We start from the raw sequence: 12,682 nt of genomic DNA, 5'->3' as shown, positions 1-12,682 counted from the left end.
AATACCTGTTACGTGATATACCAAAAAGCAATTTGCAGATACATAATTCAATTTAATGTCATATTTTACAAATAAAAAACATTTAAATATAATATTTATAATTTTAATTATCAGTCACTTCTAATCACATAGAATTTAAAAAATTATGCAGACCCATTGTTGCCATACTGGCATAAACCCTACTAATTTTGGTTTTGAGGTACTAACTGGTTTCGTAATTGCATAAATTACAATATCATTAACATGATACTGAGCTTGCACTTATAAACTTAACTAACACTAAATTGTAAATCACTTACATATTCAAAATATATAAAATGAGTACAAAAATAAAATTATTTAGCAGTGCAATTATGCAATTCAAAAAAACAGTCAAAACATAATGGAGGAGACCCTGGACATTTTTTACATTCAGTGGTAGTGTTTAACCTTTTTTTATTTTTATAACAATTTCTGCAATCCTTTCTGGATGTTGCGTTTACTGTTTTACCATTACTAAGACATCGCGGTTTGGCTTTTTCAATTTTAGTTAGCTTGTNGTTCTTAAATATCTTTTAGCAACTTTTTTTCTAATTTTATTGCCCAAAAATGAATTAATTTTAAATCATAAGCAGTTGAACTCAAATTAAAATACAGTTTTAACAAAACTATGGGTTTTTGACAGTTTTCGACATTTTTGACAGAGGGGTTTTTGACATGACGGTAAAAACCGTCATGTGTCAAAAACTTGCCAACCCTGTTTCTAATCATATAGAATTTAAAAAATTATGTAGACCCATTGTTGCCATACTGGCGTAAACCCTACTAATTTTGGTTTTGAGGGACTAATTGGTTTCGTAATTGCATAAATTACAATATCATTAAAATGCACTTATACAACAGCTGAACTAACTTTAAATTGTAAATCACTTACCTACATATTCAAAATATATGAAAGGGGTACAAAAATAAAATTATTTAGCAGTGCAGTTATGCAATTCAAAAAAACAATCAAAACATAATGGAGGAGAACCTGGGCATTTTTTACATTCAGTGGTAGTGTTTAACCTTTTTTTATTTTTATAACAATTTCTGCAATCCTTTCTGGATGTTGCGTTTACTGTTTTACCATTACTAAGACATCGCGGTTTGGCTTTTTCAATTTTAGTTAGCTTGTGTTGGTCTTGGTTTTCACATCCCTTCTGTGTTGTTTGCACGTCAGATGTTATTTCTGGCAAATAAGTTTCGATAATTTTTTCCCTGAAATCATAAAGTGTCATACTCTTCTGATTAGAATATTTGTTATAAAGTACCCGGGCATTTAGCAGACTCATCATTAAAGTATGTATAAAAATTTTGGTGTACCAACGCAATGCTTCCCTTTTGCAAGGGTAGTAACTGAGTATTTGATCTTGTAGATCAATGCCGGACATATTTTTGTTATAATTAATGATGGCTACAGGTTTCGTTCTCATAGTTCCATGTCTGGTGATCACTTCTTGCATTTTGTTAGGAAATTCAGTAGATATGTAATTTATCTCCTTCCTGTCCTTCCATTTACCTACATGGACACCATTATGACACTGTGACACATTGTCACCTTTTTTTAGTTTTTTGGCAAATATGCAGTTTGGGTTATCGTTACGTTTTTTACTCAATGTACCCGTGCAATACGTATTTTGCTCCAATAGTTTGGCAGCTAAACCATAGCTATTAAATTTTTTTTCCATGAACACTGCATGGCCAACATTCAATTTTCCCTCTAATAAATTTTCTACTATTTTTTCTGTGTGACCTCTCCCAGAAATTACATCTACTGTACTGGCCAAAACATATGCTTTTAGAATGGTACCATTTGGTTCCGCAAGAGCAAACAACTTGATTCCATATTTATGTCTTCTTCCTTTAATGTATTGGGGGAAAATAAGTCGACCACGCCATAGAATCATTGATTCACCTACTGACAAATTTTTACAGGGGTAATAAATACTTTCCATAACATTATTGAAATTATCTATTGCTAATTTGCATTTATCAATGTGATCGGCATTCTTTTGCACATCAACAAAATAGAGGCATCTTAGAATTAATTGAAATCTATTTCTCGACATGTATTGAGGGAAAACTGATTTATATAAACGGTGAATTTTCCAGTAATCAACAATCTTTGCTGAACTTGTATGTAATAGTAACCCAATGAAGATTTTCAGTTCTTCAAGAGTGAGGGACTTCCATTGTGTTATTCGAGACTGAAACTGATTAGATAAATTTTTCAAGTTTTCTGCGTATCTATTTGAGCAATCGACGATTTTCTGTAAATAATCTTCACTCACAAATAAATTAAAATAATCCCTCGGATTATTCGGCGCCGGCACTAGTAAGGTATTTGTCCGAGTAAAGGGAATTTTCTTTATAGAACTGAAGTCGGTACTCCAACATGTCGCTGCAAGTTGATTGAAAGATATTAGTTCTTCATTCACAGCCTCATTATTTTGTTTCACTTGCAATTGGGAATCTTCGTCTTCGGATTCCGAGTCACTTTCACTATCAACAAATTCATAATTTATATCATCTATATCGCTCGCTGCATAAAAGTCGTCATCCGAATTCAGCAATAACTCCTTCTCATCAATGCTTTTTAGACGTTTTTCTGCACGATCCGGCATTGCAGACGGTCTTTTCGAGGATTCTGGTTGGTGACTCATATTAAAAAGAAAAACAATACTCAAAATAAATAAAAATCAAACTCTTAGTACGCTAAATCAATGAATAATTAAACAAAAGCGTCTCATCACCGCCACTATTTGTAATTTTATTTTAAAAATTTGTAAACAAATGTACAAAAAATTAGTTAGACAGTTTCAGCTGTCTTTTTTTTGTATAGCTAAAGACTAAATTAAAAAATATGATTTTATCCTCATTTAGCTCTGTTTGTCCAAATCAAATGCACCAATCGAATCATGCAATTTACATGCACTTGAGATAATATTGAATGCAGTAAAAATGATCCCTAAGTTTCTTTTTTCATATTCGACAGCTAAACTCAAACAAATAAAAATGTAAACAACATTCTGGCGCGATTAAGAATTTGAGTTTGAGTGTGCAGAACTATGGTATAGAAAAAGTGCTGCTGGTGTGAAATTTTTTTCAAATTTCTTATGAAGTTAAGAAATATTAAATTTCAAGAAAATAAAAAAATTAAATTTGATTATAATGTCAGCTGAAGAAAATATTAATGGCTCTCGTCGTAGCTCTAGAATTAGAAAAACCAGTAAGGACATTAATTGTTTTTATCAATTAGATAATGATGTTTCAGAAAAAATCACCGAGAAAGGAATTAAAATAAATAAAACTCGAAGGGGTTCGAGAAAATCAAAAGTTCCTGTTTTTTCGGATAGTGTTGATAATCAAATTAATCATATTTCAAAGGATGATCCAGGTCCTAAGTTATTTCCTATTTTTACAACTGCTAATGTCACTGTTAATGAAAAAGTTGACAGTAAGCATAAGTTTTGTAAGATTGATGACGATTTTGATCCGAAGAGTAAGAATACCAAAAATAACTCAAAAACATCGAGTGAAAAAGCTAACAGTAAGCGTAAGTTTTGTAAGATTGATGAAGACTTTGATCCGAAGAGTAAGAATCTAAAAAATAAAGCAAATGTAACTAATGGCAAACAGAAGAGATTTAAAACTAGAAAGTCTTATCCGAGTTCTGAAACTTTACACAATTTTGAAGAAATAATTGTAAACAAAGAAGATGATGCGATTATATCCATTCAAAAAGCATTCAATGTGGATAAGTCACCCGAAAAAATTTGTAAGTTGTTCCCTATATTCTCTGTTAACACTAAGCTTGAAAATGGCAATGTGCTTCATAATTTGCCCTTTGAATGCTCGAATAAAGGTAGTTTTGATATTGAAAATTCCATGACAAGTGATTTTTGTAACAAAAATATTAGCATTGTTGACAATGAAAGTGAATTTCTTGCTACTGCTTTGATAAAAAATGAAAATAATGGTTCATCCATTGAAGAAAATATTAAAAATAATGCAAGTGGTGAAAATATAAATATTGTCGAGCAAGACAAAACATTGGAGGCCTATGCTAACTTGAAAACTAATGTGGGTGATGTAATTGAAACACAAGAAATTGTTAATAATAAAATGCATGGTATAAATATATCGATTAGCAAACAAGTTATTGAAAATCTGTCTTGTGATAAAAGTTTAAAGCTTAATGATCAAAATAAAATAAAATTATGTGTAGACAATCAAACTAATGTGATTAAAAAAGAAAAAACCGTCAACGAAAATTTAATGAAAAATAATGACATCATCAATGAAGATGGCAAGTTTGACACGAAAGATGATGAGGATATGAAGAAATTGAATGATGGCAGTAATATTTCAGTTTCTGCAGAAAATAGAATAGCTTCTCAAACAATTTTTAAAAATGATGAAGATTGTAATAATGATGATGTAATGAATAAAGAAATCTTACTTACTGATAACTCTATTTCAATTGGAGACAAAGTGAAATCCAATCGAAAAAAGAAGAAAAATAAGGGTAATATTTTGAATTTAAAAAATAATTTATTTTCTGGAACATCTGAAGATATGATAGAATCAATAAATGATTTTCGCAGAGTTACTCGATCTAGCACAGGCAGTATAAAGGTAAAAGGAAATAACGAACAAAATGATACAGCAGTGGACGAGGCATCAAAAATTAGCATAGATATAAAAGAGCCCAGTTCTCTAAAGCAAAAAGGAAAACATAAGTCAAAATCTTTGTTTCAAATACGTAAAGATCACATAAAACTTAAGGCAGATCAAAACACTAGACTAAATCAAGAAAAAACTAAAAATACAATGAAGTTATTTCCTTTGTTTACTAAATCACATTGTACAGTAGATAATAAACATTCTATAAATGAGACAAATTCCAAGAAGCTTGTTCAAAGTGACTTAACTAATAATAAAGTTTCTGAGAAGCCCACTACTAAGCGCTTAAAAGTGTCAAAAAAATTAAAAGTACTAAATGATACAACAAATGAAATTGAAGTTATTGAAAATAATTCTTCAAGTGATTCAATTAAAGATGTTACACATGAAGCAAATGAACCAATACCGTGTAAAAAAGTTGATGTTAGAAAAAGCAGTTTAAAAACCGGAGCTGAAAAATCTTGTGGGGAAATTAAACGTATTGTGAATTATCCACCTTCAAAATTTACTGATGCTCTCCTATCTTTTCCTCTTCATTCACATTCAAATTTTAGTGCCACTTCCCAAATAATTGTGGATAATATTCGTCCGGAATTCAGTGAGGAATACCAGCAACCTAAATGGGATAAAATAGTTGGTTTAACTAATGTAAAAAGTTTTCAGACTGTTAACTCTCCTGAAATATGCAAAACTACTTCAGGTACAAAAAACAATACAAATAAGGAATGTGGCATTGAAAATAATTGTCTTTTGTGGACTGAAGCATCTAATAATAGTTTATTTAAAGAGTCTATTAATAAATCTTGCATTGAAGATTTGAGAGAATGGCTTGATGGTTGGAAATACAAATTTGCTAATTCTAAAAGAAAGCCTGAAAAAGATGAACACTTTGAATATTCATCAGATAGTTGTGATTCAGATGATGGATTTTCTAATAGTATCATAATAAGTGGAGTTCCTAGTTCAGGCAAAACCAGTTTAGTATTTTCTTTGGCGAATGAGCTGGGATTTAAAGTCTTAGAAGTGAATGCTTCATCCAGTCGAAATGGGCGAAACATAACACATCAGTTGAAAGAAGCTTTAGAGTCATACCATGTTGAAAATATTAAAGTTGATGTTGCTGATGAAGAATCAACAAAGACAAAAGATCAGAATGACTTTTTTGCTAAGCAGTTAAAAAAAGTAAAGCACCTAGAAAATTCAGAGAAAACATCCACTAAAGAAATAAAAATCCAAAAGAAAGATATCTCTGGTTTCTTTCAGCCCGGGCAAAATTCTGCCAAGAAGAGCCAAGATCCAAAGCAGCCTAAGCACTCCCAAGTTGATAAAGAAAAAACAATTGCAGATTCCAGTCATTGTAAAATTTCGAGCCAAACAATTATTTTGTTTGATGATATTGATGTGGTTTTTGAAGAAGATGAAGGCCTTTGGAGTACAATCAAGGGATTCTTAAAAATATCAAAAAAACCTGTAATATTTACAGTGAGTCGTAATTTATCAGTTGTAAAGGCTAATTTAAGCTCAGATATCAAAGTTATACATTTATTGCCTATGTTAAATGATACAACCGTTAAGAGTTTAAAAAATCATTGCATACAGCATGGTAGGATTCCAGATTCTATTGATTTGCCATTGTTGGCTACTTTAAATGCCAACGATGCACGCAGGAGTCTGTTGTATTCTCAGTTTTGGACACTACCTTCATCAAATAAGTGTGACTTGGAGGATATGTCGGAATCATACTCTTCATCAAATGATCAGAGTTGTGCATATGATTTTCTTCAAAGTTCTGTTTCATTTTCATCTCACATTCTTCAAGACTATGTTTTACAAGAACCTTATAATAATTGTCTAAATCTTATTTCAAATCAACACAGTTTAGGTTACGACTTACTCTACAGCAATTTGTTTTCTCTCTTTAATATAAAGAATGAAATGGAAATAAAGCAAGAGTGGAAGACTGTAACTGAATCACAGAAAATGCTTGAAACTAAGGAGAAATCTGTCCTGAATCTGTGGCAAGAAGCTTGTGCAGTCTTGGAGTTTAAAAAGAAGGTATTAAAAGCTGGTACAGACTCCAATTCCTTGTTTGAGATGTCTTCTCTTCTTGACAGTTTCAGTTTTTGTGATTCACTTAAGGGCCATTTTTGCAAAAGCATGGAGTTCTTGTCACTTCCCGAACGGATTGATAAATGGTCATCAGGTTTGCCAATGTGTAATGAATGTGACTTTTTCCCATTTAATCATACTGTTTTGGAATTAATAAGTACTATACAAGTTTTAAGTCTCCGTGAATCAAAAAAGGAATTGTTTTGCGATGATTTAGTTAGGAATGGTAAAAGGAGACTATTTCTTGAGCATCCTTTCTTAAACATTGATACTTTGGTTCAATGTAAACTAAAGACTTTTTTGGAAGATATGGCTTTTATTTTACCTGCTGCACAGTTTTTAAATAAAAATATTCTCAACATTGATTATTTTAGCACTTTAAAGATAATCTGCCATTCTGAATTATTAAGACAGACTCAAAGCAATAAAAGAAGCAAACGTTTTCTACATTATTTTGATTCCATATCACTGTATTTTGATATTTCTAAAATCGAAATCTTGTGAACTATGTTTTTATATATTTAGGATATATTTCCGTATCGTGATCCAAGCCAAAATAATCACTAAGGTTTGGCCACATCTGGGCAGTGGGCTACAAAAAACTTAAAAAGAAAAAAAAAAATTTCTGAGGAGGATTAACTCGAAAAAAGTAACTCGTAGCAAACCTCTAGCACACATCTATTTATTTTTATTTATTTAATTTTTTTGAAAAATTAAAAGTTTAACATTTATTTGGTGTTTTGGAAATTGTAGTTGTCGAGGCAGATAACCCAGGGTTCATAGTTGACCTGATTTTCTTGATTTTCCTATTGAAAAATATTTTCTCCTGATTTGCAGCTTTTTGTCCTGATTTTTGTGTGTATCAACACCATCCTATTTTCTAAAAATACAAATGTGGATTTTTAAAAATCAAACTGACAAAACAAGAAGTTATGATTTTTGATCCAATTTCTCTTTATTTAAATAAATAATCCTAGTAAAAATTTTATAAATGGTTCATGCATATAGTCTTACCCCAGGATTCATTGTTTAATACCTTTTGGGGAATTTAGTCATTTTTATGAAAAAGAAAGTAATTAATAACGTTATATTAATTATCAAATTTTTATGGTGAGAAATTCAGGGGAATAATGAATATTTATTATTTTAAGCAAATGCAATAACAAATTTCTAAGGTGACTTGAGTAGTTGAACAATTATTAATTCATCTATTTCATTTGATTTTAAAAAAATGATTGATTCGTATCAATATTTCTATAATCCAAACACTGAATGTTTTAAAATGATGAATTGAGGGATCATTCACTAAAATTACTTTTAAGCAATGTTAAGTGTAATTCTCATGTTTTCATACCAAGGTTAATGAAACCCTACTTTAAAGTTATTGTAAACTCAATTATAAATTTTATTTATATGAGGGAATAATAACTGATTCTGCTTTTTAAAAAAAATTTAATTGTACTATAAAAATTTACATTCGTTGACACTCTTCTGTTTTGATAAAATTATACCGGAAATTGTTAAAATTTTTTGTTCTTAACAGAGCAATTCATAAATTAAAAATAGTAAGTTTTATTATTCTTTTGTGTTAAAATTTGCTTTTATTATACTTAAGTAAAACAAATTATGTGTATATATTATAAGTTAAAAAAACTTATTAATTTTATTCATTTTTTTTCCTTTTTGTCTTTATTGTGCTATATATATTTTAGTTTGCTGTTTGTCTTTTTTAAAATTTGTATGGTATGTATATTGTTACAAAAAATATCCTGATTGGATCTGGAGTATTTGGAAAAATGTTGTCTTGATTTTTTGTTTGGCTACGAAGCCTGGGTCACGAAATTGAAATATCCCTATTGTTTATTTCTAATGTATTGTTAGTGATGATAATATTTATACACTTTTTGTATGATTATATGAATTTTAATGAAAAATTATTAATTTAAAATTATTGAAATATTGTAGTTATTTCTTGTTAAGATTTACAAATTTTTCATGAGATTTTTTATGTATTTTAAACATTTAAATTGTATTTTAAAGCTATTTTAGAACTAAAAAAATAGATTTTTATTTGAGAGCTTAGTGACTGAAGGTTAATGACGTATGATGGGTATGATAAAATTAGATTTATAGTGTTAAAAAAATAACTTATTATTTATTAATGAATTATCTTTTTCTCTCTCTTTTAAATAATGCCATATAATAGATTTGGCAGAAAATGTCTTTTCTTTACTCTACCTGAATCTGATTTTACCGAGTGTATGAGTGTTTTAAAAATTTCATTTAACAGATTCTTTCACTAAGTTTTTCGACCATAATATGACTCTTGAATGTTTTAATGCATTTACTATTAACATTTGAGTGCTGCTTTAGTTACTTTCGGAGAAATTTAATTTTTCTTGCCCTACTGGACAAGACAACATTAATATTTACGTAATTGCATGAAAGATGTGCATTTGTGACCAATGGTTAAGTCATCCTACCCATAGTTGATGACCAGAGTTCATGATGGTTTTAAAAAATTTAAGAAAAATCTAATTTAAACTAGTTTTTTTTATAATCAAAATCTGTTTTCTCTAAGAATATTGATTAGTTCAATATTGTAAATTGTAATATTAAAAAAATTTTTTTAATATTAAAAAAAATCATAGCAATACATTTCAAACTATATTATCATATTAAAATTGTTTCCTAGTAGTATGTGCTAATGCGTGCTCTAAATTTATTGAAAACAGAAAAGAAGTGCATCACTATTAACTACTGAAAAACAGGCCAAAATATAATATTAATTTCACAGAAATTGACGAATGACTTTTGAAATTACAAAATAAATTGTGTTGCCTTGTGCCTTACACTATTATTTTCTTTTATGCAATGTATTGAAAAAAAGAAATGGCGATATGAATTTATCTTTTAAATGCTTTTTTTATGCCAAATTAGGATGATTTCCTTTTATTGCTGTAAATACTGTTAGAATTAAAAAATATATTTAAAATATTAAATAAAATAAAGCGTGGTTTTTACAATAGTGAAAACTAGAAATTTGTAAATTTTGATACCATTTTTTTAAACCAAAAAATTCATTTTTAAAATAACTACTTTTTGACTGTATTTAAATATATAAAAAAAACTTCATTAAATTTTTAAACACGGCAATATCTTCAATAAATTTTAAAACAATGAAAATCATTAAAAACTAGAAACATCTTCATATTAAAAGGCTTTGTAAAATTTTAAATTGATGATTTCTTAAAAAAATTATTTAAATCATGGTGATTTAAAAAAAAGAAAGAAGAATTTATTAAAATTGTCAGCTGATTTAAATCAACAAATCTTGCTAATGAGAGTTTTTAATTTTCATTTCTTAATGCAATTTTTTTTCCTTAAATTTATGTAACTATTTAACTTATTTTAGTGTGAAATTTTCAATTTTTTAAACTGAAGAATGTTTAATTTTTTTCTTTTGAATAAGAATACATGACTTTTTTTTTTAAAAAAAAATTTATTAATTACTTTAATTTTTTATTTCTGAAAAAATTGTTCAGAAAATATTTAATAATTAAAGTTTTTCTTATTCCCAAAATTTTTTTTGGAAAATATTTAATAATTTAAGTTTGTTTCCTGAAAAATACTTTTGTAATTCATACATATAAAAATTCGAGAAAATTTTTTTACAAGACTTCTAACTTCATAAATATAATAAATATTGATTTTTAAAACATATGAGGATACTTAATTTTTTTTAAAATCAAAATTAATATTTTCATTTTAAAAGTTCCTGAAAATTAAAGTTCCTCAAAATTAAAATTTTTGTGTGCCATCATTTCAGAAAAATTTTAAAAGTTCCTGAAAATATTTTGATTTTAAATTAGTTGTTTAATAGGGTTGACTAGTTTAAAGAAAACTTTTTTTTAAAACTTAGCCTATATTTTTTTTAAAATCTTTTTAACAGTTCAATTTTTTATAATTTAGGTACTGGATATTTTTAGATTGAAGGTAACTAAGTGAAAAAGTATTTAAATTTTCCTGTGAAAAAATTTTCAATTTTGTGTTTAATTGTTAATGTGTGTTTGCCTTTTTAAAATTTTTTTTTTTGAAAAGAAAGCGTAATTATGTAATTTTCAAAATCTTTATATCTTTGTACTTGTGAAAAAAAAATATCTATATTAAATAAATTTATGTGAGTAAATTTAAGATAAATTCAGAATGTCTTTTAAAAAAAAATGCTTGAATAAAATAGATCATCACCAACTCCACTTTTTATATTATTAGTGTAAGCAAAGTTTTGTAAAAAATGCAGTATATTTTAATACATTATTGTAATGATTTCAAAATGCATTTTGAAAAATGAATTAAATGAATAAAAAATAATAAGAATCTATTTAAGGAATATATTTTATAAATTGTGTATAGTATAATAGTTTTATATAGTGCTATATTATGTTAATTAGCATATTGTTTCATTATGGTAAAATAAATGACAAAAAAAACCTCTATTATTAATTTTTATTCTTTATTTTTTATTAAATTATTAGTACTAATACATTTTTTACTATTTCATATTGAAATATAAATGTAATTTGTATCTAAAAATTGAAAAATTCCTACATAACATTAAAAATCTATACTAAATGGTAAATGACATTGAATGATTGGTTTGAATCACGGTTAAAACTAAAAAAAATTTAAAAAAATCCAAGCCTAGTTTTTTTTTAAGTATTTTTAATCAGTAAATTTTTTTAAATTTTATAATATTTTCAAATTTGATTATTTCAGAAAAAAAAGACGGTTTTCTTACAAATTTAGTTTAATTGCTAAGGAATTCGATTATTTTGAATAAAAATAAATCTTCAAATTTTAAATATTTACATAGGATTCAAATTTTTACAAAAATACCCATGCAAAATAAATTAATGTGAGCAAATTTAAGATCAAAAGAGTATCTCTTAGAATTGCTTAATATGAAAGAGGCCATCACTAATTCTATGTTCTGTTAGTTTTTAAAATTAGCTAAATCATGTAATTATTGAAATAATTAAAGATTCTCAAACTTAATTTTTATATACTTGTTAAAGATACATAAGGCTTGCTGCAATTAAAAGTATAAATAAGAATAATGTGTTTAATCTAAATTTTATTTTTTCAGTTTAATTTATGATTTATTTTCTGTTACTTGGATAAACAAATTTGAATTGTATATATTCAGTATATTTATATTTATTATTGTAATATTTTCAAATTACAGTTTTTATACTATATTTAAAAAAATAAAAATGCTTTAATATTCAAAATGCATTTAAAGTAGTCTTAAAGTATTTTTCTTCTTCTTAATTCTGCAATACACCATTAAGAACATTGTTATATTTAAATCTCCATTATATTTAAATCTCCATTATATTAAAATAATTGAAAAAGAAGGTAATTTTTTGTTGTTGTTTTTCTTACCCTTAGAACTGAAACAAACCTTTACTATTGTATGTGTGTTCTTATTTATGTTTCTTATATATCAATTTTATTCCTTTTCATCATTCTATTAATTTTTAATATTTTTTAATTGGAAAAATATGTTGTCTTGAATATCTCATGCTCCTTTATATAAAAATTTGTAACAATAAATATTTATAAAAAAATGAAACTTTCATCATAGTAATTGATATTAATGCTACGAATTGTACTGCTAAATAATGACTATCAAAGAGGAAACTTTTTTTGTTGTTGCCCCATTTCTAAAATATTCTAAAATTTTCTCTGACCATATGCCATTTCCCATGCAATATGCCATTTTTGCATGACTTTATGCCATCTTCATAACTGATCTGAGATTGCAACAGTTACTCATGACCGTTAGGTTAAGTTTAGCCCATCT

General features: G+C 27.1%; 2 protein-coding genes across 2 annotated transcripts; one reads left to right on the top strand and one right to left on the bottom strand.

Moving 5' to 3' along the window:
• Positions 1 to 953: 953 nt before the first annotated feature.
• On the bottom strand, positions 954 to 2,684 carry LOC107451209 (piggyBac transposable element-derived protein 4-like). Its single transcript, XM_016067234.2, has one exon. The coding sequence runs from the start codon at positions 2,682 to 2,684 to the stop codon at positions 954 to 956; it is 1,731 nt and encodes a 576-aa protein (XP_015922720.2).
• Positions 2,685 to 2,977: 293 nt separating this feature from the next.
• On the top strand, positions 2,978 to 12,455 carry LOC139426599 (enhanced level of genomic instability 1). The gene has a single exon (XM_071185908.1). The coding sequence runs from the start codon at positions 3,193 to 3,195 to the stop codon at positions 7,318 to 7,320; it is 4,128 nt and encodes a 1,375-aa protein (XP_071042009.1). The 5' UTR covers positions 2,978 to 3,192; the 3' UTR covers positions 7,321 to 12,455.
• The last annotated feature ends 227 nt before the right edge of the window (positions 12,456 to 12,682 follow it).

Source organism: Parasteatoda tepidariorum, chromosome 9 (genome assembly GCF_043381705.1).
Source record: "Parasteatoda tepidariorum isolate YZ-2023 chromosome 9, CAS_Ptep_4.0, whole genome shotgun sequence".
NCBI classification, from domain to species: Eukaryota; Metazoa; Arthropoda; class Arachnida; order Araneae; family Theridiidae; genus Parasteatoda; species Parasteatoda tepidariorum.
The sequence above is the reverse complement of the archived record's forward strand: the minus strand, read 5'-3'. Positions and strand labels throughout refer to the sequence as shown.